At 38.2% G+C, this 24,615-nt stretch overlaps 1 protein-coding gene across 3 annotated transcripts in view; it reads right to left on the bottom strand.

Moving 5' to 3' along the window:
- Nucleotides 1–18,431, bottom strand: part of MME (membrane metalloendopeptidase) — a 91,109-nt gene extending 72,678 nt beyond the window's left edge. Inside the window, exons 1-3 of one of the 3 annotated variants that reach the window (XM_045539514.1) lie at nucleotides 18,270–18,431; nucleotides 13,669–13,838; nucleotides 12,901–12,936 (exon numbers count right to left, since the gene is read on the bottom strand). In XM_045539514.1, coding sequence (XP_045395470.1) covers nucleotides 12,901–12,936; nucleotides 13,669–13,828 — 196 coding nt within the window. In that variant the 5' untranslated portion in view covers nucleotides 13,829–13,838; nucleotides 18,270–18,431. Of the gene's footprint in view, nucleotides 1–12,900; nucleotides 12,937–13,668; nucleotides 13,839–16,107; nucleotides 16,242–17,579; nucleotides 17,849–18,269 lie in introns of those variants that run through there. The other 2 variants (XM_045539513.1, XM_045539515.1) reach the window with 2 other exon arrangements.
- Between the last annotated feature and the right edge of the window lie 6,184 nt (nucleotides 18,432–24,615).

Here is a 24,615-nt window from a genome sequence, read left to right as displayed (position 1 = left end):
GCCCCACATGGAACTCAACCACAGTTTGTCAGCATTCCAAATCTTCCCACTTCTTGTCTTTGTTTTCATTTTATTACCATAGTTGATATGTACCATGCAAAGTTTCACAGCACCTATTGATACTATCTTCATTTTTTACCTTTTTTTTTTTAAGAGACGGGGTCTCGCTATGTTGCCTACGCTGGTGTTAAACTCCTGGGCTCAAGTGATACCCCGGCCTCCTGAGTAGCTGGGACTATGAGGCTACAGGCACGTACCACCACACCTGGCTCTACTATCTTATATTCTCTTTTACAAGATTCATATTTGCATGGATATGAGTTTGATTAAGGCAACTTTCAAGGCTTCAACTTTCACTTGCATCATTTCTTCTCAACATATTGTTAGATCTTGCTACAGAATATTATATACAATGCATTGAGAAATTCACAGCTGAGTTAATGAGGATGTGTATATTAATCACAATAATATATGTATATTTGATTCACTCATATATGATTAAAATTCTTTCTCTGTCAAAAATACAATTATTACTATTTTGCTTCTTGGCTTCTAAGTAAAATCATTATTTGCTATATCCGTATGTTTTGGGGATAATGAATTCATTTTAGCTTCAGCCTGGCAGAGGTATCAGAAACATCCTAATTTCATTCAGCTAATTTCATTATACCAGAAATTCTTATAAACCAAAGAATTTAACAAAAGCTTTTTTTCCCTGGAAGTATTTTTAAGTAACTACTGGATCCTCAAGCACATCTTATGAGAAGTCTTTAACAATTTGGGAGTTCTTTAAGAAGTTTTTTGAAGTTCAGAAAAGCCTTGACTGACAACAATAGCAAAAAAACTAGTTAAAAGATACGGCCTAGGGTATGTCCACTGGTTTATACCTGGCTTGCTGGCTTTTGCTTGGGCATCAAGCACAGAGAACAAACCCACTGCTTGCTATTGGTTACCTGCTAAGTGACTCCAATTTGACTTTCCAATATGCAGAGGACCAACTCCCTTTTTATTAACGTCACAGCTAAGGTACTATAGTCTAACTTGTCTGGCTTGAAGACTTTAAAAAATGAAGACATTTTGACTTCTAAGATGTGATAATTCTGGGTTTTTTTTCCTTTTTATTTTGAAGGAAGTTCATACCTCTGAGAAACAACCAAAGAAGACTTACCAGTGCCTCAAACTTAAACTGTCTCAAGGTGAACTCTTCACTGCATCAGTTCCAGCCTACTGCCCAGCAAGCTCTTCCTCTGTGTTCCTTGGCTTGGTGAATAGCCACACTTTTCACTCACTTTCCCAAGTTATCATGGGAGGAGTTATCTTTTCTCACTTCTTTTTCATCATCTCATCTATTTACATAAACATTATGCTTTATGAATTCTAACTCCTACTAAAGAATTCTCAAATCTATCCATTTCTCCCCACCCCTACTATTACCATTCAAATCCAAGCAACTGTAACTCTCAACCAGATAAATGCAGCAGCCTAATTTCCTGCCCACAGCCATTCTTTCATTATAGTCAGTGATCCTTCTCAATAATTCTGATCAAGTCATGCCTCATTTAAAACCCTTCTGTCTGTGACTTCCCATTGCTATTAGTAGGTAGTGAAGACACTTTAACACAGATGAAAAGATACAACTCTTGCTTATCTCTTTTGCCAACTCTGAACACTTCCCCTTCTTGCCCTCACTCTCATATCTTTATACACACCCTCTGTGACTTAGCCCTACAGACATTCTTTCAGTTCCTCAATTGTGCTAGGCTCTCTCTCTCTCTCTCACACACTAGGGACACTGAAGTGCTACCCCCTTGTTTGGGTAAAGCTTTGCCTCTACTTCACTGCACCTGGGCTAGGTGGCAGCCAAGCTTGAGCATGCCACACCCCTGTTTAAAACCCTTTAGATGCTCCCTGTGGCATATTTATTTTATTCACTCTCTATGGAGTTTAGGAGGAATTACAACCCACTTAGCATGCCATAGAAGTCCCTTTGTGACCTGGGCCCTGTTTACTTCTCCAGCATCATGTCTTGCTAGCCTGGTGCATCCCACACTACACTCCAGCCATCACAAACCACTTGCAGGTCCTAAACCCACTGAGCTCTCACTTCCGTCTCGCATCCAGCCTATGCACACACTGTCTTCTGCTCCACTTGGTCAGGCAATCTCTGACTATCTTTCAGAATTTAGTGGATGACGTTTCCTACACAGGATGTGGCCAAAATTTACTCCCTAGCTCTCCCATGCTAAAAGTTGGCTTAACTGAAAAAGAAGCAATAAGTGGCTGGGCACAGTGGCTCACGCCTATAATCCCAGCATTTTGGGAGGCTGAGGAGGGAGGATCGCTTGAGGCTGATTCTGGTGCTGCTGGTCCATGGACCACACTTTGGGTAGCAAGGATATAGTCATTCTCCTGCTGCAGGCTTCTCACTTGTTTACTTTTAGGAGTTAATCAGTGGTGAGTAAAGGGCTAACAGCAAGGGTCTGTGTGGGTGAGCAGGGTAGCTAGGTTTTCAATTCAAAGTGTGCCTCTTGGTGGGTTTTGCTTTATAAGAAACACAGATTCAAGTGCTCATTTCTCATGTGCTCATTTTAATTCATTCAAAGTCTGAAATATCATCCCCATGCTAGATAGAGCATAGCAGTCAAAGAAAATGTTCATAAGAAGGAAATATTTTTATCTCAGGATACTTAAAATGTTCTAATTCTCTCCTCTCCCCCCCAACACACCTTTCCCTTTTAAAAATATATTGTTTGCTTTTTGATTCTCAACAAAAATCTTTAAATAGTACATTTGTAATTTTCAGGAAATAAGATGTTAAATGAAATATATCTGTACATAATACCTATGGTACATCTCCCTGGAAGATACATAACATGAAATGGGCTGTCATTAGTCTTTGCTGTTTCTCTGTAAAATGAGACACTTTTAATTCCAATTTTGTAGATAAGGAAAATGCAATGCAGAAAGCTTACTGACTTAATTAAGATCACATACCAACAGCACAGGATGTGGCCAAAACTTATGTCCTAGCTCTCCCATGCTAAAAGTTGGCTTAACTGAAAAAGAAGCAGTAAGCAGCTGGGCACAGTGGCTCACACCTGTAATCCCAGCACTTTGAAGGGCCGAGGTGGGAGGATCACTTGAGGCCAGGAGTGAAAGACCAGCCTAGGCAACATAGCGAGACCCCACCTCTACAGAAAATGAAAAAAAAAATTAGCTATGGTGGCATGAGCTTGTAGTTTGAGCCACTGTGGGGGCTGAGGAAGGAGGATCCCTTGAGCCCAGAAGTTGGGGGTTGCAGTGAGCTATGATCATGCCACTGCACTCCAGCCTGAGCAACAGAGTGAGACCCCATCTCAAAAATAAAATAAGAAAACCAATAAGCTTTCAAAACATTGTGGCTTTATTATTCATACACTTGTATCTCTTTGAAACAAAATTTACAATTTAAAAGCCATTCTTCTGCTCCTATCTCTTGCTGGAATTTATGTTCTATTCATCTTATTACTAACATTGTTCCTAAAAGAATTCTGAGCAGCATTACAAGGATACATAAAATAAACTCATATATTTTAGGCAAGAAAGCAAAAGAGGGCAGGAATATTGCTAATGAGTCAAGTTTATAAAAAGAGGTCCTATAATTTCAGTTCACAAATGTAGCTCTTGACTTCCTACCAGTCAAGGTGAAAAGGGAACCTCCTCACAGCCTCTGTATGAAAAACCAGCACATTTTAGCAGCAACTAAAGCAGCAACTGCTAACAGCTCTGTGGTGGACCCAGTGGTCTGGCTTTGATTCAGATGGCTGGTACACCTGGCCTCATCTATCTCTGACTTCCTCTATGAGTGATATCCCAGGGGATGCAAACAAAGCTTCCAATACCTCACCCTGAAATAATTTAAACATCCCAGTTGATTTACTATTCCATACACTTTTCATCAATGTAATCTTAACATAATCAAATAATACATGCTCACTCAAACTGAGAAGTTTGAGTTCATTTATTTAGTGAAGATTTGGTAGACTTTGAAAACTACACATAATCGTTTGAATTGTGAAAATGGGACTCGATGCACTGGACATTTAATAGCAAGCATAAGACCAAAACATAGATAATTATTTAGAAATGGACATTGGAGAGATGGAAAAAAAGAGAGCAATTTTTCTTTTGAGCTATTAATTTGCATATGATAAAATTCGCCTAACAATTTTTCATAAATTGATACAGCGATGTGATCATAACCATATCCAATTTACACTTGATCTTGGCTAAAAAGCTGAGAATTGATCACAAGCCAATTTTAGAACACTTCCATTACCCCAAAAAGTTACCCTGAGCCCATTTGGTGCCAATCCCTGCTCCACCCCCAGCTCAGTTAGCCACCATTCTGCTTTGTGCCTGTATAGTTTTGCCTTTTCCAAAAATTTCATATAAATGGAATTATACAATAGGTAGTCTTTTGTGTAGTCTTTTCACTTAGCATAATGTTCTTGAGGTTCATCCATATTTTTGCATGTAGCAGTAGTTTGTTCCTATTTATTGTTGTGTAGTATTCCAGGTTATAGCTATATGAAATTTTATTTATTCACCTGTTGATAGACATTTGGGTTGTTTCCATATTTTGGCTATAATGCATGATGTTATAATGAACAATCACATAAAATTCCTTGAGAGCACATGTGTTTTTGTTTAACCTATGTAATATCTAGGAGTGGAATTGCTGGGGTGTATGGAAAGTATACGTTTAACTTTTTATAAAAATTGCCAAACTGTTTTCCAAAACGGTTCTTACATTTTGAGCCAAGATGTATTGAAATTTACATTCTCACCAGCAGTATATGATGGTTCAGTTTCTCCACATCTTTATTAATACTTGAGATTGTCTCTTTTTTATATAGCCTGTAATGCTTAGTTTTAGGCATCAACTTGACCAGATTAAGGGATACCCAGATAACTGATAAGGCATTATTCCTCAGTGTGTCTTGTATTAATAATTGAATACTCATCAAAAGTTTGCTTAGCAAGTACAGAATTAAAGTACAAAGAGTAGGTAGTTCTGAGAGGTGTTTCATCTGCATCTTAATGTTCCACAGCCTGCCTCTCAGGGCTGCCACAGAAAATTGTGCAGTGTACACCCTGCGTGACTGTACAAGTGTTACTGCTCTCTCTGGTGAGGGTCTTTGTGGAAGAGATCAGCATTTGAATTAGTAGACTGAGTAAAGAAGTTCCACCCTCATCAACTTGGGTGGGCACCATCCAATCCATGGAGGGCCTTAGGAGAACAAAAAGGTGGAGGAAGGGTGAATTCTCTCCCTCTTATGAAGCTGAGACATCCATCTTCTCTCACTCTCAGACATCAAAACTCCAGGTTCTTGGCCTTTGGATTCTGGAACTTACACCACTCACTTCCCTGGTTCTCCAGCTTACAGACGGTATATCATGGGACCTAGTGACCTCCATAATCAATGAGCCAATTCCCATAGTAAATGCCCTCATATCAATATATATACACACACATACCTGTGCGTGTGTGTGTGTGTGTGTGTGTGTGTGTGTGTGTGTGTATTCTGTTTCTCTGGAGAACCATGACTAATATGTAGCCCTTCTAGTGGATGTTTTCAATAGAAAGAATGTATTTCAATTTTCAGTTAGTCCAGAAATAGTATCAAAACAAGCCACCACCAACCCAATCTCCTTTTCTGAATGGTCTTAAAGAATGAAAACTTTTAGAATCCAAGGGCTTATGCAACTTTTCTCTTATGGTCCTTTTAATTCTATATTTTTCAATTCCCTTTAAATAATCTATTAATTTTACCAACTTGAGCTTCAAAGGTTTGGTACCTTGCTACCCCATGGATTTGCTGATGAGCAAGAGGGAGGGGTCCAGAGGGGTACAGAGCAGGAGCAAGATACAGAGGGATCTTTCCGTATCTCTTATCCTAAAATGTTAAGTGTAAGACCAGGATCCTCACCTCAGCCTAAGCTACACTTTATATTCACCCCCTTTATATACAGATAATTTTTGTAGCTGTAAAACAAGCCTTTGGATTTACCACTAAGCTTACCCAGCATTGCTAATTTTCTTTCCCTTTAACTGCTTGAATCAACTTATCTATGCTTTCCATCCCTTGACCATGCATTAAAAAATGATGGTACCACTGCTGCTTAAAATACCCCTTCAAGGTAAAAATACATGTCATGTATTTGTGTATTTATCACCCAACTGATTCCTTTTCCTGGAAAGGATTTGATTGACAGATGCTAATTTTGGTTGGAGAAATTTTATGGCAGTATCCCTACACAACTGTCATGAGAATTGTGTCAGGGAAATCACCCAAAGCAACTTGCCACATGCCACATTTAAATTAACAAAGGTGTGCTTCAGTGTTCTTTCCACCAAGATATCTGCTGTGTTTTGATTGCCTGATTTTTTCAAATTTAATTATATAATAAACTAGCCTCATCTCCTGCTCCGAAAGGTTGTTACAGGGCTGGCAGCCCACAAGAATCAGCCAGCATCCCTTCTTATACTTAGTCCTTCCTACTTGTGCCATTTTTCTTCATGGAGGCTTTGGGTGTTAACAGGCAAGAAGGCAGAGCCCATGACTCACTGTGAGGCCGAGATGCCCTGTTGCTGCCAGGAAATGGCCAGCTGTTGTGGAGCTACTTTATCTAGGGCCTTACCATGATCTGGCCCTTGCAGATATGACCAGAGATTTACCATACAAGGTTCACTTTATTTCAAGGTTCATAGATCAAGCCACACAAAAGTGATAATTTAATCAGAATGTGAATACAGTAGTCACCCCTTTATCTTCAGTTTCATTTTCCATGGTTTCAGTTACCCACGGTCAACCATGGTCTGAAAACATTAAATAGAAAAATTTCAGAAATAGACAATTCATCTAAAGTTTAAATTGTGCACTGTCCTGAGTAGTGTGATGAAATCTTATGCTGTTCCATTCTGTCCTGCATGTGATGAGAGCCATCCTTTTGTCTAGCATATCCACAGTGTTCATGCGACTTGCCCATGAGTCACTCAGTAGCCATCTGGGTTATCAGATTGACTGTTCCAATATCACAGTGCTTCTGTTCAAGTAACCCTTTTTGTTTACTTAATAATGGCCCCAAAGCACAAGAGTAATGATGCTGGCATATTGTTATAATTGTTCTATTTTATTAACAGTTATTGTTAATCTCTTACTGTGCTTAAGTTATAAATTAAACTTCACCATAGGCATATATTTGTAGGAAAAGAAAACACAATATATATATAGGTTTGGTACTATCTGCAGTTTCAGAGAAATTACTGAGGGTCTTTTGGGTATCCCCTGAGGATAAGGGGGGACTACTGTACATTATCTCACCATGCTGAATATATCTTTCAAGTGAACAGAATGCCCCCTTTGCTTGCAGTAATAATTGAATACTCATCAAAAGTTTGCTTAGTAAGTACAGAATTAAAGTACAAAGAGTAGGTAGTTCTGAGAGATGTTTCATCCAAGTCTTAATGTTCCACAAGCCTGTCTCTCGGGGCTGCCACAGACAATTGTGCAATATACAACCTGTAGACTGTACAAGTGGTTCTGCTCTCTTGCAAACTCTATTGCTCATGTTTCTTAACTTGGCTTCTCTGGTCTTTGGATAGTTTAGGACCATACTGCTAACATTTGTTTCTTTAGACCCCTCAATTTCCTGTTGTATTTGGTTGTACTAAAATCACTGATAATTTTGCTCATTTTTCTTAGTAAATTAGCTGGTTTCTGGAGCCTAATAGATATATATTCTCCTACTTCTTGATCTGGATTTAATTATGTTAAATCTCTGAGAGTCATCATATGTCTTTTAGCTCCACGTTCTAGCAGGAGGTGGGGGGCAATCTATTCTCATACACTGTATATACATGCATAGGGTATTGAAAATTTGCCAGACTCCTGTTCTCCTTTGAGGCAACAAAGAGAAGGGGCCAGGAATACAGGCTCTGGAGCCATGCTGCCGGGTTGGAATCCTAGCTCTAGTCTGTTCATCTGCAAAAAAGAAGGTGTAATAGTACCTACCTCATTGGTTCATTATGAGGATCAAATGTGTTAATACCTGTCAACTGCTTACAATAGTGCCAGAAACATAAACATTAAGCATTAGCAATTATTATTCTATTCTATTTTAATTTTATTATATTCTATGAGTCTCTTATCCTCCTATAATCTATTATTATATTTATTCCTTGTCTTAGTCCATTTTGTGCTGCTATAACGAGTTACTTAAGACTGGGTAATTTAAAAAGAACATAAATTTATTTTCTCATGGGTCTGGAGACTGGGAAGTCTAAGATGAAGGTGCTAGCACCTGGTGAGGGTCTTCTGGCTGTGTCCTCCTCCCATGGCAAAAGGTGGAAGGTCAAAATACCCTTATAAGAACCCTTGTGATTACATAAGACCACCCAGATAATTCTGGATAATCTCCCCATTTCAGGCGAGATCATTCTTAACTTAATCTTGTCTTTAAACCCCCTTTTGCCATATAAGGTAACATAGTCATAGGTTCTGGGAATTGGACATGAACATTTCTGTAGGGCCATTATTCTGTCTACCACAAGGGAAGAGCATTGATAACCTCTCAATATCATTTAACTCAGGGGTACTCAACCAAAGGTGATTCTGTTGCCCCCAGGGGACATCTGGTAGCATCTGGAGACATTTTGGTTGTCAAAATTGGGACGCGGGTGTTACTGGGTATCTAGTGGGTAGAGGCCAAGGATTCTGCTACACATCCTGTATTGCACAGGCCAGCACCCATAACAAAGAATTATCCAGCCCCAAATGTCAACAGTGACGAGGCTGAGAAACTCTGACTTAAAGCATAAAATTCCTTAAAATCTTCTAAGTTGGAAAGATTGAATGCAATGGAAGCCAGTTTCAGGATTTAGATTTATATAGAGAAGTCTGAAAAATCACATACAGGCTCTATAACTCCAAGTTTTTGACAATATTATATGATAAATAAGTGATGAATAATATACTTTAATAGTAGGGTTTTGAATTCTGCCTTAAGTTGTTATTTGTTAAGTAGTCTTTGTTTTATTTTATATCTGGTATAAGCTTTCCTACTGATGCATTTCACAAATAGGCAAGTTAAAGTATGTATTATAAACATCATTTTATGTACAACATAAATATTTAAATAACAGATGCTCAAATTTAAAATACATAACGCCAAACAGATTTCAATATGATCTACAGCCTTTTACAATTTTTTTTTTCAGCTGTGTCACCCAGGCTAGAGTGCAGTGAAATCATCATAGTTCAATGCAAACTCAAAGCCCTGGGCTCAAGTGATCCTCCTGCCTCAGCCTCCTGAGTAGCTGGGACTATGGACACACCTCATGATGCCTGGCTGATTTTTCTATTTTCAGTAGAGATGGGGTCTCACTCTTGCTCAGGCAGGTCTCAAACTCCCGAGCTTAAGCAATCCTCCTGCCTTGACCTCCCAGTGTACTGGGATTCCAGGTATGAGCCACCACACCCAGCCCTTTTGCGATATTTTATTTCTGCTTTGGTATGGCTTGACTTCTATCCCTTGACTTCAATGGATCAAAGAGAAAAGTACACTTGCCATGACATTCCCTTTCACTGCAAGAAAGAGTCAAGTTGGAATCAACTTTCACTTAAAGTAAGCACCTTGGGTATCACCACCTGCTTGTCCAATTCTCAGAAATTTCTGAGCTCATATTTGAACTCTCTTAGTCTCTTAAAGTGATCTAGAGAATTGCTGGTAGAATATTTTATAACATCTTTATTTTCATCTTTTTTTTCATTTCCATCCACTCCATTCTTTTTACCCTTCTTTATGACTTGCTTCTGTGAAAGACTTCCTCTAGAGTTTTCCTAATTTACAAAACTTGTAAAAGAAATAGTTATATTTTCTGTGGTATAATAGAAAAGATTTCCTAATCAGCGAAGATTGTGTGTGTGTGCGTGTGTGTGTGTATGTGTGTGTGTTTGCATGGTGTGAAGAGTTTTTCTATGAGGGTACATAACATATTTGTTGTTATGTCATTTATTATATCATTTATTCCCCAGGAAGAACAGTAACTATAAATATGAAAGAATATGAAGTATTCTAATGGCTTGTGAACCAATAGAGCAGAATGAAGAAAAACACACAGCTATACAGCAACCATGTTTACCACAGAAGCTATCTCTACTACATACATTTCTCTGCTAAGCTACAGTTCTGCCAGGTATTTTACAATTTGGTATGATTTCTAAGCTACAATTAAAAGGATACAGGTTAAATATATTTTAGTAAGTTGAGCCTTGCCAAACACTATTTAAAAACCATACCCCTAAATATTACATCATATTTAAGATTCCAGACTACAAATGTCATATTGTTCCTTGGGATGAGCACTACTAGGAGAAACCTGCCTAGATCTCTGAAGAAAAATCACCTCGAGGAGTTTATGAAAATATGTTGACATAGTCAAAGAATCCAGTTGCTTCAAAAATAAAATGCAAGAAAAAAGAGAGAAAGAAAAAAAGAGTGAGCGAAAGAAAAGATAGAATTTACACATTAGGATACTTAAGAGACATGTCACATTTATTAAGGACAGAGGAACTAACCCTTAAAAGTCAATACATAAGTGGAAGTTTCTCAAAATAGGACAGGTATGAACATATAATAGGGTAGCTGATGAGAGGGAAAGGAGCTAGAAGATTTGGGGAGGAAGTAAATGGTAATTTTGACAACTGGGCACATATCAACTTTCACACAGTGAACCTGGACATCTCCCAGCCAAGGTACCTACCTGTACAGCCATTTCCCTGGGGAATAAAGAAACTACTTTGTTTCCGGGAAAGCCTTTAGATGTGAAAGTGCATGCTATTATATTTAGCAGCAAATAGCTAATATCTAAACTAGGTCTCCCTCAAGCTTCCCACAGCACATCTCAGGGTGTATGTCCATTGGATTTGAGATTCTGAACAAAAACCCATCAAAGAGCAATACAGAAAAGCAAAGGGCACAGATTCAAGACATTAGACTATAACCTAGAATTCCAAGACATTTTCCCACTATTATTTTGCAAAGTTCTGTGAGTAAGAAAAACTCGGATAAGAATATATAACAGAAAACAGTTAAAATCATTTGGGACAATTTATTTCTTAGAAAACATGTAGACATTAGAAAGGAGGTTTAGAATCTTGTTAAGGGACATAAACATTGTGATCATATCTGAGAGTGCTGTATCCAGCTACCATCTTTCTTCTGCTTGAAGAAAGGACAAATGCCTTTCTCCTTTGTTCACCACACTCTTATATACCTCCATACAGTTCTCTGTTTCCCTCTCTGGCTTTTATTTTCTTCCTACCCTAATTATCAGTGTCATCTTAAGGTCAGCTCTGGTACCTCCTCTCTTCTCCTTTTGGGAATCCAAATACTCCCAAGGTTTCCATTATCACACCTAAGCTGACAGACCCCAAATCCAAATTCCAGCTTCTTATACCCCATCTCTACCTTCCTCCTGTCTATCTTCACTTAGATGTTACTGTGCTCAGACTAAACACATCTAGATCCACCTCCTAACCTCTCTATTTCTGTGTGGGCTGCCACCATTCTCCTTAGTCCCTTTGGTTTTATTTTATTTTATTTTTTTCCATTGAGAAAGGTCTTTTATTTTAAATAAAATATCACACATCTTCAATCTAAAGAAAAGTAGGTAATGAAAAAAAAAACTTTAGTACAAATGTAAGTACATTTCAAAATATTTCAGTGAAAAGTGTTTACATTTCTAATGCCCTCAGATGTCCACATATCCATTTAGTCCCAACTGTAAATGCAAATTTTGTTCAGGGGAAAGATTTCCTGAATAAGACATGAATGTTTTCCTCGCCATTAAGTCCCCAAGAGCACACATGGTAGAACAGAAAGATTTAAAGTTGGTTTATGATTACTACACATTCTATGAAATCATCATGCACATATTTCTGCATTCAGTCTCCAGCCAAATTCTTTTTTTTTCTTTTTTATTTATTTATTTCAGGATATTACAGGGGTACAAACGAGTTTTAAAACTTAACATTATTTTCAACTCATTTGTATCCTTCATTTCATTTAGCAAGTCAGTTCTATTGAGTCTTCCAATTCCCCCTTCCTGTCATCTCCACTGTGCTCTCCTCGCACCACGGGCTGACCTCCTTGGCTCACACCTGGATCATAGCAGCCCCTCCTGCCTGATATCCCAGGCTTATCTCGTCTCACTCAATCCATCCAGCCTAGCATTCCCAGAGTCAGCCTTCAATTTCTGCCTGGTCACTCCCCCATTCAAAAAAAAAAAAAAATGTTTTTTTCTATTACAATATCAAGGCTAAACACGGATTTTCCAGGGTCTCCAAAATGTGCCCCTATCCATCAAGCCTACGTTTGTACTGCTTCTTAATATCACAATTTATTCCTGTTGTTTTATCTCCTTGTTTGGAATTTCCCTTCTGCACCTCCATTTCCAAATCCTTGTCCCACTTCAAGGCCCTTCCAAATCTCAACTTCTCCACCTACCCTTATGTGACTGCCTGTCACTCCCTTAATTCTCATCCCTCTAATCATGTGCATTGAGAAACTTAACACTTAATAATATGATGCCCCTCCATTTCATACACGTTCATTTCCTTTCTTCAACTACATTACAAGGTCCATAAAAACAAAAATTGGTTTTCTGTCACATTATCATGCAGCCTAGGGCTGAAAACTTAATCTACTACTTAGATACATTTTAGTTTTCCTTGACTATAAAGCATGACACATAAATAAGTTATCTATAATGAATAAAAGTATAAACAAAGCAAATGATTTTTCTAAGTTACACATTAATTGTAAAACAACTGAATGTAAAAAACCACTTCTTACCTGACTTTATGCAGTCTGATGACTTGCAAATACCGTCTAGAAAAAGGAGGATATATACATAAATATTCGTAATACAGGTTTTCTAATTTCTCCCTATCTTTTGTTCCTTTAAAAAGTCCCAATTAAATAAGTAATTCCTTAAAGCAGGAACTAAAAACTGAGTATTCTGTATCATTGTCAGTGGTTAGAAAAAAATACAGGGGAATAAAATAGGCAAATCCTAAATTTAAAATGTTGATTATGAAGGAAAATGTGTAAATGTGTTATTATATATATCATTTCTGCCAACTAAGCTCTAGGCCTATTTAATTGAAATAATCACTTGTTTTAGTCTAGTAATCATTTTTTTCCCATTAAGAAACCAATCTTTTCTAATCCTTATTGTGAAAAACTTCCAAGACTCAAACTAGATTTCTTAAATTCCTGTGAAGTCCTTTAGAATTTCAACGACACAGCAAAAGTTGACTAATGCCTATTACTAAAGTTGGCCATAGAACTGTGTATACTTTAATCAAATAAAATTGCACATTAGAATCCCCATAAAGTAAGCATGAGTGCACTAAATACACTTGGCAATTAATAACTTAGCTCAAACATAAAAGACTGTAGTCAAAGTTAATTGTTTTAACATAGTGATGTTACATTTTACAAATGAATCTTTATATCACCTTCTTCAAGTGTCTCTATCCTTAATACATCTGTTAGGTAGATGAAGATTGTTGCCTTCTCTTCTGCATTTATGCGTGCATGGGCATGGCCGTAACTTACCATCATAGGTTGCATAGAGTGCTATCATCGTCACAGCTATGACAGTGAGGAGCAGAACAAGGACTGAGAGACTGATCTCCAGCGGGGTCCATCGCTGTTTCTTCTTTGGCTTTGGAGTGTTGATATCAGTTATATCCATCTGACTTTCTGATCTGCCCATCACCTAAAATCTGCAAAAAGTTAAAATACCAATAATAACAAATGAATAGATAAAAAGAGAAAATGCACATACAATTTTTCAAATGCTTAATGTGGCTAAATAAAGTAAAAAGTTAATTTAAGTGAGACATAAATTTTTTTTGGTTGAAAAGTGAAAATTTTGATGCTGAAAACTCAGACTGGAGAGCCAGATGAATTTGACAGGTCCCAGTCACAACCTTTTGGGTTTTTTTTTAACATATATCCCTGAAGATCCCAGTAAATTTAGACAAATAGACTTGGTTAAATACTCATGTAGGATTACTTCAGCAGTTCCGAAGAAAATAATTGCTGTACATCATTAAGAAAGTTTTAAACTCACCCTTCTGAACTTTGGACTAACATCAAAGGTTAATTTTATATCTTGCTCCAGTGGCTTCCTTTATAAGCTCAAAAATCAATGACTAATACCTGGAGGTTTTGACTAAGCAATCATTTGAAATATAAATACAGATTAAAACCCAAGAGGAACAAACACTTGAGGTAGTTTATTTTAGTCATAAAAACAACTTTTATTTTTACAGTTCAAAATTACTACTACTGCTAATATGGGTGTCTATTAACTGGTTAGATAAAATTCTGAAAATGGTCACTCATTGAACCAAACGTCAGTGGTTTACACCCTGGGATGAAAAATATTAACCACATCAATGTTTTGGAAGGAGAAAAATATATGCAAGTGAAGGAGAAAAAATATATATGATTCAAAAAATTTCTACTTTGCAGATCAGAGTGTCAATTGTTAAGATATAAATTTAATTCGTATTTAAATAAAAGTAATACTTCTACTAATAAGAGCTGACATTTACTGTATATTTCCCATGCGGCAGTCACAGTTCTTAGTGTCTTACATATACTAATTTATTTAACCATCATAACATGGGTATTAATATTCCAATTCTCTGCTTTGGAAAACTGAAGCACAGAGAATTCAGGTAACTTGCTCAAAGCTACACAACTAGTCAATATTTTTTGTAAAGAGCACGTTTGGTCATTGTTCAAAATAAAACTGTATCATCACGCAAGAAAAACTATTTAAGATCTTACTGCAGAAATTTAGGGGGAAAGTGAAAGGGGAACAAGCCAAAATATTATATTTCATTGTTTCTTTTAGAGGCCTAGTGATTCTTTAATAAGTCAGTCACCAAAGCTTAGAACATACAATTTCCATTTTCTACATTACTGTATAAAAGAACATCTTAAACTAAAAAATTAGCTGTTTATAGTTCAGCACAAATTAATCTTAAAATTTAGTTCCTAGATGAAGTGATTGCTCAGAAATGCTCTTATAGTTAAAAGATCTTTGTTGAATACACATAATTCCCTGAAGTTGTGTTTTGTTGAAACTGAGGCATAGGAGAAAGTAGAAACATATTCTACATTTGAAGTGTGGTCTGAGAGATCTAGCAGATAAGTAGGAATTTAACCTCCCCAGTGAGTTATTAATAAGTGAAGCACAACTAGACTTTAAAGTTCTAGATACAAAGTCTTAAATATGCTGTCCCTTTGATTACAAGAGGCTATAAGCAAGGACAGATTATCAAATAAAAATACTTTATTAGACAATGAAAACCGTGTCTGCTCAATAAAAGTGGAATGTAATGTACCTGAATGTTAAAATGTCTTACTTAATGGTTATGTAACTCATGTTGGCTTAGTCTCACCACCTCTGGGGTTATGATATGGAATTACATTCATTGATTTTAGGCCTATTTTCATAGGGATAGTGGTTGGGCAAAGAAAAGATGGGAACAAATTTAATACTTGGACACCTTGCAGAGAGGTAAACAACAAAAAGAATAATTTTCCCAGTCCCTCCGGATTTCAAGACTGACCTGAAGAACATATGAATATTAATCACGTTTGTTCTAGTATTTCCCTTTCTTGAATATGTCTCCCCTGGCTCTAATAATATTTCAGAAGACAATCTAGAGAAATGTTTTACTGGCATAAAATGACCCATTCTTTTTTTTAGTTCTTCCTTAAAAACAGTAATCAGTGTCTCTGAAAAGTCAAGCTTAGAGTAGGGGAAGCAGGGTAGACACGGGGTTAACGTGGTGCAGTAAAGCTGGTAGGCAGGGGTTTCTTTCTCCCTTTTGAGTTACTTTTCCCTGGCTTCTTCTCCTTACCCTTGAGACTGGGGTATGAGGCAGCTGTGCTCTTAATGGTTGGGCAACTAAGGCTGCAAACAGTTACAGAGAAATTAAGGCAGTGACTGAAGCTGCAGCAAATAAATATCACCTTTGAATAACCTGCAAACTCTTTCTCCATCTGTCCCTCTTGTAAATGCTCTGTAAATTCTTCAAAGAAGTCTTTTGCTTCTAAGTAGTACTTTTTGACAGCATTGAGCAGAAGCAGAAATGATGCAAGTTTAACCTCCTGATTAACTTTGTCATTCATTTCCAGTTAATTCTGGAGGATTCGTTATTTCCTTCAAGAAAATAGGGGACAGAATCTTGAACCTCAGGAGGAACACCCAGACACCTAAATATCCAACTCAACCACACCCAACCCATTTAAGAGAAGGAGGGAAAGGGGCACAAGTAAACAAAAGAATACAAAGAAATTACAAAGTTGATACTTGTAATCCCAAAAAACATACCTGTATTCTTAAAATAGTTCTCCTCAACTAGAGATGTGTTCAAATGTTTAAACCAAAAAGCAGACACCGCCACAGATGAAGAGGATAGAAAATTAGGAGGTCTAACTCAACAAGAACCTGGCAAACTTCAGCTTGACAACACAACCAAAAGAATGAATTATTATTTTGCTTAAAATAAGATGAATTTCAAAACAATGTAAAGCAGCAATTCTTATACCAATTGAGTGTAAGCATCACCTTATCAGATGGTCAAATCAGGAAACCTGGATAATTGATTTGTTAAAGGGAAGTCTACTTATAGATTTGGAGACATAGACTTATGTAAGCAATTTTCATCTTCACAGCACATTACAACATTAACTTATTTCTGCACTTCCTTGAGGTTGTGCTATGCAATTACAGTTTGCATTATGGAAACTGAGGCACAGGAATGAGAGAAAAGTTACATGTTTAAACTGCTGCAGAAGCTGGGGAGGGAGGTACTCAGGAGAAATCTTCTTCTTTTCCAGACATTAATTAGTAGGTATTTCCTGGGGCCTGAACTATGCAGTTCTGGACACGAAGTCCCAACCACACTCCCCCCACGTGTATTGTAGCTATACAACAAAAGACACAGTATCGAGTTCAAGAAATTACTAGACAATTTTTTTTAAGTGCTGGAACGCAACAATAACTCAAGGGAGCGAAGCTGCACGCCTTCACAGCCGAATTGCCGATTAGCAGCTTCTAAATGCTGACGCTGCAAGTCAGGTACTAGTTTTCAGTTTAACAAAATTGCCATTTGAATCATATATAGAGGAGTAACAGACTTGATCAAGAGGCTAAAGAGGACGTTCGCTTGCAATTACCCTTATTTTCAAACAATAAAAATAGATTGAGACCAGTTAAGCAAGAAGATGGTCTTAAAACTTTCATCTGCAAAAGAACACCCCCGCCCCGCACCGACCAACCCTTGTGTGATTTAAGCATAAATTATATAATAGGAAATCAAGGTTCAAAACAAGATGAAGAGGTGGGAAAACGAAAAGATCTTCAGGTTAAGAAAAGCAAAAACAGAAAAGTGAGTTACAATTGAGGAGAAAATCCGACAGAAACCAAAATGAAAACAAACCTTGCTTTCTTAAAAAAAAAAATCTGTGTCTGTACAGCAGAATGGCAAATTCCCAGCCCCAGAATCAGACCCGCTGCAATTGGGTAGCGCTGATCTCCGAAACCAAACCCAACTCCCCAGGCAGAGGCTGCGGGGAGCTATGGGAATGAACCTGAGGAGTCGACCTGACATCACTCGCAGAGTCCTCCTCCAGCTCGCCCTCTCTGCCCCTGTCCCTCCCTCGCTCTTCAGGTCCCCGTTGCGGCTCCTTCCCAGGGCAGGGCACGCCTCCTTCGCCGCGGCCGCGGAGTCCCGGGCGCTCGGGTCGCGCCAGACCTCAGCCGCGGACCCGCCCGGCGCGCCTCCCCGCGGCCGGCCCTGCCCGCCCCTGCCCGTCCCACGGGCTCCTCGCGCCCTTTGGACCCTCGTCCCTCAGCGCCCGGGTGCCAGCGCGCTCTCCCGAGACTCACCAGTGGGATTCGGGAGAAGTTGCCGGCTGCCGAGCAGACGCATCCCGACCAATGAGCGCGCGGGGCCGGGCGGGCGGGGAGCCCCGCCGAGCGCCGGGCAGTCGGTGCATCCGCCCAGGAGCGCCCTGAGCGGCGCCGAGCTGAGGCCGGACTTCGGGGAGGTTCCGGGCCAGCCGCGACCCGGGCCGGGGGGCGACGGGAACCCCGAGCATCCCTTGGACCCGCACCCGGAGAGACTCACCGTGGTCTCTCAGCAGATCCCGCGCCGGGAGTTGCGCGGCTGCTCCCGCCGGCGCTCGGTCAAGCGCCGCCACTTGCACATCTCCGCGCCCCGCGCGTCCCGGCTTCCCCCCGCCTCGCCGCGGCAGGACCAGCGAGAGGAGCAGTTCCCCGGGTGACCTGAAGGTTGCCGCTAGGTCCCCCGAACCCAGTCGTTTCAAGCGAGGGGGCCGGGCGGGGGCTTGTGGGGTGGAGACGGTAAGACAGTCCCCCCACCCCACTGTCCCCCACCGCGCCATTCCCAAAAGGGCTTTGCCAAACATTCTTGGAATTGCTTAGCTTCGGGGCTTTCGAGAAAACAATACACACACTGACGCTTCGGGATTCTGTAGTGCTGATGAAGGTTCTCCCTCCAGTGGACTTGAGACTATAATTATTAGCTTGTCGCCTTCTTACACTCTCCGCTCTCTTTCTCGCTCCTTCGTCTCCCTGCATCCAAGCTTCCTTCCTTCCTTTCTCATTTTCAAAATTTTCTCTCCCCTTCTTTCTTTTCTCTTTTCTTCTCCTCCCTCCCTTTTCCTTCTTTTCGTCTTTTCCCTCATCTTCTCCTTCTTTCCCTCTTTCTTTCCCTATTTTTTCTTGGTCAGAGCAATATTATTTTAAGATCTGTACTGAAACTCTCCACTTCCACCCCCTGACTCTAGAGAATCTTATAACATGTGCACCTGGAGGGTTGAGGGTGGGAGCAAGAAAGACAGAGAAAAATAAGCTAAACTGTGTCTGTTCTGCCAACTAAAATTAGCTGTAACAATGTCTGGACCCTTGTCAATTTAATGCAGCCATACAGCACACTATTTTCACTTCTCACATTGACAATTCTTCTCAAAAGGATAGAAAAACAAGGAAATACTTTTTGCACAAAGGCAACTGTTTCATAAACGCTGTCTTTAGCAGCTATAACTGTCAAGGAGTTCAAACTGAACCTCTCCTCCTTTTTTTTTTTCTTCCATGATTTATAATTCAATTATTCAATGCCAAGTATATGAATTGTTTTAACACTGATTCCTTTCCTTCTTTGAATAACATATAATTACACACACACACCCTCCCTGAAGAATGCATACTGAAATACAACTGAGTTTTCCTGAGCCTGGAATTATCTGTTCTTAACATAAAAATGACTTACTGCTTGAGAGGACCTAGAGCTTCAATTTTAACAGGACTTACAAGTCCCAGAGACGTCATACAAAGCCTAGCAAGATGAAAAGTCAGATTAAAGATTCCTACATAAAGCTGGGACCACTGAAAAGAAACATCAGTGGTGAAAAGGTGAAAAAACAAACTTTACACTCACTCCCACTGCCCTCCTCCATTCTGCCTCCAGAAACATAAATATATTTGCTTTTTCAGCTTTGACTCACCTGATAAATTTACAAGGCCTATGAAGTGGCTCATGCCTATAATCCCAGCACTTTGGGAGGCCAAGGCTGGAGGATCACTTGAGAGTTTTAGACCAGCCTAAGCAACACAGGGAGATCCTGTCTCTACAAAAAAATAGAAAAATTAGCCAGGTATGGTGATACATGCCTGTATCCCAGCCACTGGAGAGGCTGAGGCAGGAAGATCACTTGAGCCCAGGAGTTTGAGGTTGCGGTGAGCTCTGATAACGCCACTGCACTCTAGCCCTGGCAACAGAGCGCTATCTTGTCTCAAAAAAAAAAAAAAAAAAATTTCTTGTCAGAATTCATGATCAGGTTAGACTTCAGATGGATGTAGGGCTAGAATTTACACTAATTGTGTGGCCTGAATATTCCCAAGTTAAAAATTTATAGCAAAGTACTCCCTGCTAGACCGTGCTAAATAACAATTGAGAGAATTACGGCCATCTGACTCTCGCTTAAGTGAAACCACCCTTTATAAACTTAATAAAGGGCCACAGGTGGGAACTGTGGTAGGGGAAATATATATATATATAACCAGCAATTGTTCCCTAGCTTGCTCTCCTACAATTGCTTACTACTCAGGAGTCACATAGGTGATGGTCATAAAGATTCTTAGATTTCTTCATTGCTCTCCTAGATAACATCACCCTTGAGAAAACTAAGGCTAGTTTTTGAGACATCTTCCAGGCCCTGAATTCTGGTGGAATAGCTGATCCACCCAGACCAGTGGCCCACACCGTGAAACTGACTTAACTGGTTTTGCACCCCCCACCCAAGAACTGACTCAGCAAAGAAGACAATTTCTACACCCCTCTGGTTCCGTCCCAAACCCAGACAATTAGCAGACCCAATTATCTAGCCCTTTGCAAGCCAAACTATCTTTAGAAACTCTTCCTCCCAAAATCTCAGGGAGATGGATCTGAGAAATTCCTCCCATCTCCTTGTGGTTTGTTAAGGAACTTCTTGTCAATGAATTTATGAAACAAAATGACACTTGATGGAAGATCTGATATGCAAGGGAATGGCAGGCAAAGAATATAATAACAACGTAGATAAATCTAAGCAAACATTGACCAAAAAAAGTATGGTAATGAAAAAGACAAACTGAAATATTGAAAATGGTGGTGTGTAAGTTGAAAGAATTTAAGGTGGTGTGGGCCTGTAGTACCAGCTACTCAGGAGACTGAAGTGGGAGGATCACTTGAGCCCAAGAGTACAAGAACAGCCTGGGCAATATAGGAGATGAAAAAAAGAAAGAAAAGAAAGAGAGAAAGAAGAGAGAGAAGAGAAAGGAAAGAAAGAGAGAGAGAGAGAGAGAAAGAAAGAGAGAGAGAGAGAAAGAGAGAGAGAGAAGAAAGAAAAAAAGAAAAAAGAAAGTAGGGAGGGAAGGGAGGAAGGAAGGAAAGAAAAGGAAAGAAAGGAAAGAATAAGAAACAGAGAAAGAGAGAAAGAAAGATGGAAATGAAGGAAGGAAGAAAGAAAGGAAGGAAACATTCTTTATGTTGTTGGAAAGGAAGATAATGATATTGATTAATTTATGCTTTAGATTTAATAAAGTCTATGTTAATTATACATGTAAAAATTACTATTGTAACTCTAAAGGGATGAGAATAGAGTGCATAAGGCCAAATCCTACAGAGAGAAAAAAACTGGAATTAAATAAAAGTCAATCTAAAGGAAGACAAGAAAGAGAAAAAGTGAAACATTAGTTAAGGAATTATAAGAAGTACAAAATAAGATGGTAGAAATTAAAACACATTAATCAAAATAAATATAATTGAATCAAATTCTCTAGTTAGAAGACTAAGACTGGAATAAAAAAATAAAATCCAGCTATCTTCTGTTTAAAGAGACACACCTAAAATATAAGGCTATAGAATGAGTGAAAGTAAAATGATGGAAAAGATATATCAAATACAACCAAAGGATTGCTGGAGTAGCAATATGGTAAAAAGACAAAAGACACTAAAATTTTACCAAAAAAGAGTAATCAATTCAGCAGGATGACACAATTCTAAACTTGATTACACCTAATAGCATAAATTTTAAGTGTATGCTGCAAAAAATGACATAAGAACTAAAATGGGAAATTGATAATTCACCATGTTAATGGATGATTTTAATACACTTTTCTCTTTATTTGATAAATCAAGTCCACAAATCAGTGAGGATATAGAAGATCTGAATGACAATATTAAAAGATTGTCCAGTAGAACCATATAAAACATTTCACCCTATTTAAATAGGGCTGAGACCTGTAGAAGGGAAATATATTGTATTCCTACATCATACAAAAAAATTTAGTTTTATACAAATTAAAGATGTAAATGTGACAAGCAAAACTTTGAAAAAGTGCTAAAAGTGTTAGAAGTATACATAAGAGAATATCTTTATGACCTAGAGTTAAGGAATGATTTTAAAGCCCAAAATTCAAACAATAAAGAGATTAATAAATGTAATTAAAAATTGAATTCTATTTCTGTTTTTTCAAAAAACACTTTTTAAAAAAATAAAAAACAGTAAACAGAAAAACAAGCCACACATTAGGGAAAAACATCTCCAACATATAAAAGTAAAAAATTATTAGCATCTGGAATATGTAAATAACCACAAATAAATAAAAGCCAAACAATCTCAAAAATTGGATAAAAGGCATGAACTGGCATTACAATGAAGAATAAATAGAAATAACCACAGCACAGAAAATGAGTAATCTCATTCATTAATAGGTAAGAGCCAATTAAAACTCCAGCATAAAACCAAATCTTACTCACCTGACTTCTTATTAATATATTTCACTGGTTAGAGCGTTAATTTGTATAATTTGAAGCTTCCCTGTGGTTTGAGTCTACTAGCAGGAAAAAAGAAGTCCTTGTAAAGGGCAAAACAGATTATCTTTTCAGTGGAATTCAGGCATTGGCTAGCACAAAGGTAGGGAAACTTGCTCTGTAAAGGATCAGATAGTAAATGTTTTAGGCTTTGAAGTCCATATATGTCAATGTTGTATATTCCTCTTCTTTCTTGTTTACAACTCCTTAAAAATGTAAAAATCATTCTTAGCTTGTGGGCTCTAAAACAGGCCACTGGCACTACTGGATCTGACTGGCTGGCTGTGGTTTGTAGATCCCTGGCTAGTAGATCCTCCAGGGGATTATGTAATTCTATCGCAATGTGCACCTTTGGTTAACTTTCCGTTGACTAGACTATTTCACAACTTTGAAAAGATTGCCCTTGTTGGAAAATGATAGTGATGCAAATGGATTAGTTTAGGAATTTGTAGCAAACTGATAGCAATGCAAATGATTCTCATTTAAAACCATTCAAATGAACTTTTTTTGGCAGAGATCTTATTGATGTTTGCGGAAAAGTTCACTCCAAACCTTGTATTTTATAGGCCATAAAAGTTTTGATAGGCCAAAACAGTTCTTTAAAAAAAACACACTTAATAAACCATTTTGGAATACATTTACATTACCTAAAAATGTTAAAGAAGTATGTGACTTACAACCCAACAGTTCTACCTAGGTACACAATGTAGAAAAACCCTGCACACATGCACCTGGAGATATGTGTAAGATTTCATGGCAGCATTGTGTATAAAATCTTTAAAAAACTAGAGCCAAAACCAAAGTCCATTGATGGGAGAATAGATAACTAATTGTAATACATTCATAAAATAGAATACTGCATAGAATGCAAAATAACCAACTGCAGCTAAACAAATCAATATGGATGACTCTCAGAAAAATAATATTGAATGAAAAAGCAAGCAAATCCTGTGCAAGATATCACATATACAAAGAAAACAGAAAGAATAATGATTATACAATCAAGAAATTCATAGTTTAGTGGGTAAGAGAAATGCAAACAAGCACTTAGAATAGAATGCAGTAATTTTTATTATTGAGTTATATGCAAAGTTCACTTGAAATATATTGAAAGGGCAACTTTTTATCATTGTATATTTTAGAACACTTCATCACATAATACATTTTTATTTGACTTGACAAATGAGTAGCAATTTGCCAGATAAAGGAGGTGATAAGGGCATTTCTCTGGAGACAGAGAACATAGAGAACATTCTCTGTGTCTTGAATATTGTTTGAGATCCAGTGGAATATTTTGATGACTTCAACACAACTACTAAAGTGAAGGTATTGCTGAAGTATAAAAGGCATGGGACATGAGGAGAGATGGGAAGCAAGCAGTGTTTTGAGAGAAGGCTGAAATACAATACAGATAATGAAGAGATTTGCATGTGATGCAAAAGTATTTACATTTTGTTACATACAATAGAAAGGAACGTTGGAATTATGTGCAATGGAGCAATATGGTTGGAGTTGTCTGTTAGAGTGGCTAGGATGCATTTATGGGAATGGAAAGGATGGATGGAGGTGGCAAGGATGGAGACAGGGAGATCTGTTAGAGGGCTAGTACAATAATTCTTAGGAGAGATGTTTTAAAAATAAATGAATATAAAGGCGACTAACTACAGGAGAGATTTTTGAGGTGATTCCACAGTACTTAATGATTTTTATTGATATTGAACGTAAAGAAGAAAGAATCTAGAATGACTCCTACAGTTTTGGGCAACTGGGTAGATCTGACACTTCCCTGAGATAGGAACCTTTGGTGGTCTTAGGGGGTTATGGGCAGGATGTCGGACATCTTGCTGAAGTTGTAGCATTTCTGTCATATGATAGAATGTAACACTGAGATGTTTGTTGCTTTCCACAATTCAGAAAACATCTAAATATTTGTTACATGCCAAATGCAATAAGTATCTGTTATGATGGAACAAACAAGAATCAGAAACATTATACCTTCACGTTTTACTCAAGAAAATATAACCAGTAATTACCAAACAATTATTTTGAAAACAATCATGCACCAAGAAAGTTTTTCAATTAACTATAACTGAGTGAC

Source organism: Lemur catta, chromosome 1 (assembly GCF_020740605.2).
Source record: "Lemur catta isolate mLemCat1 chromosome 1, mLemCat1.pri, whole genome shotgun sequence".
NCBI lineage: Eukaryota > Metazoa > Chordata > Mammalia > Primates > Lemuridae > Lemur > Lemur catta.
Note: the sequence above shows the minus strand (reverse complement) of the source record. Positions and strands in the feature narration are given on the sequence as shown.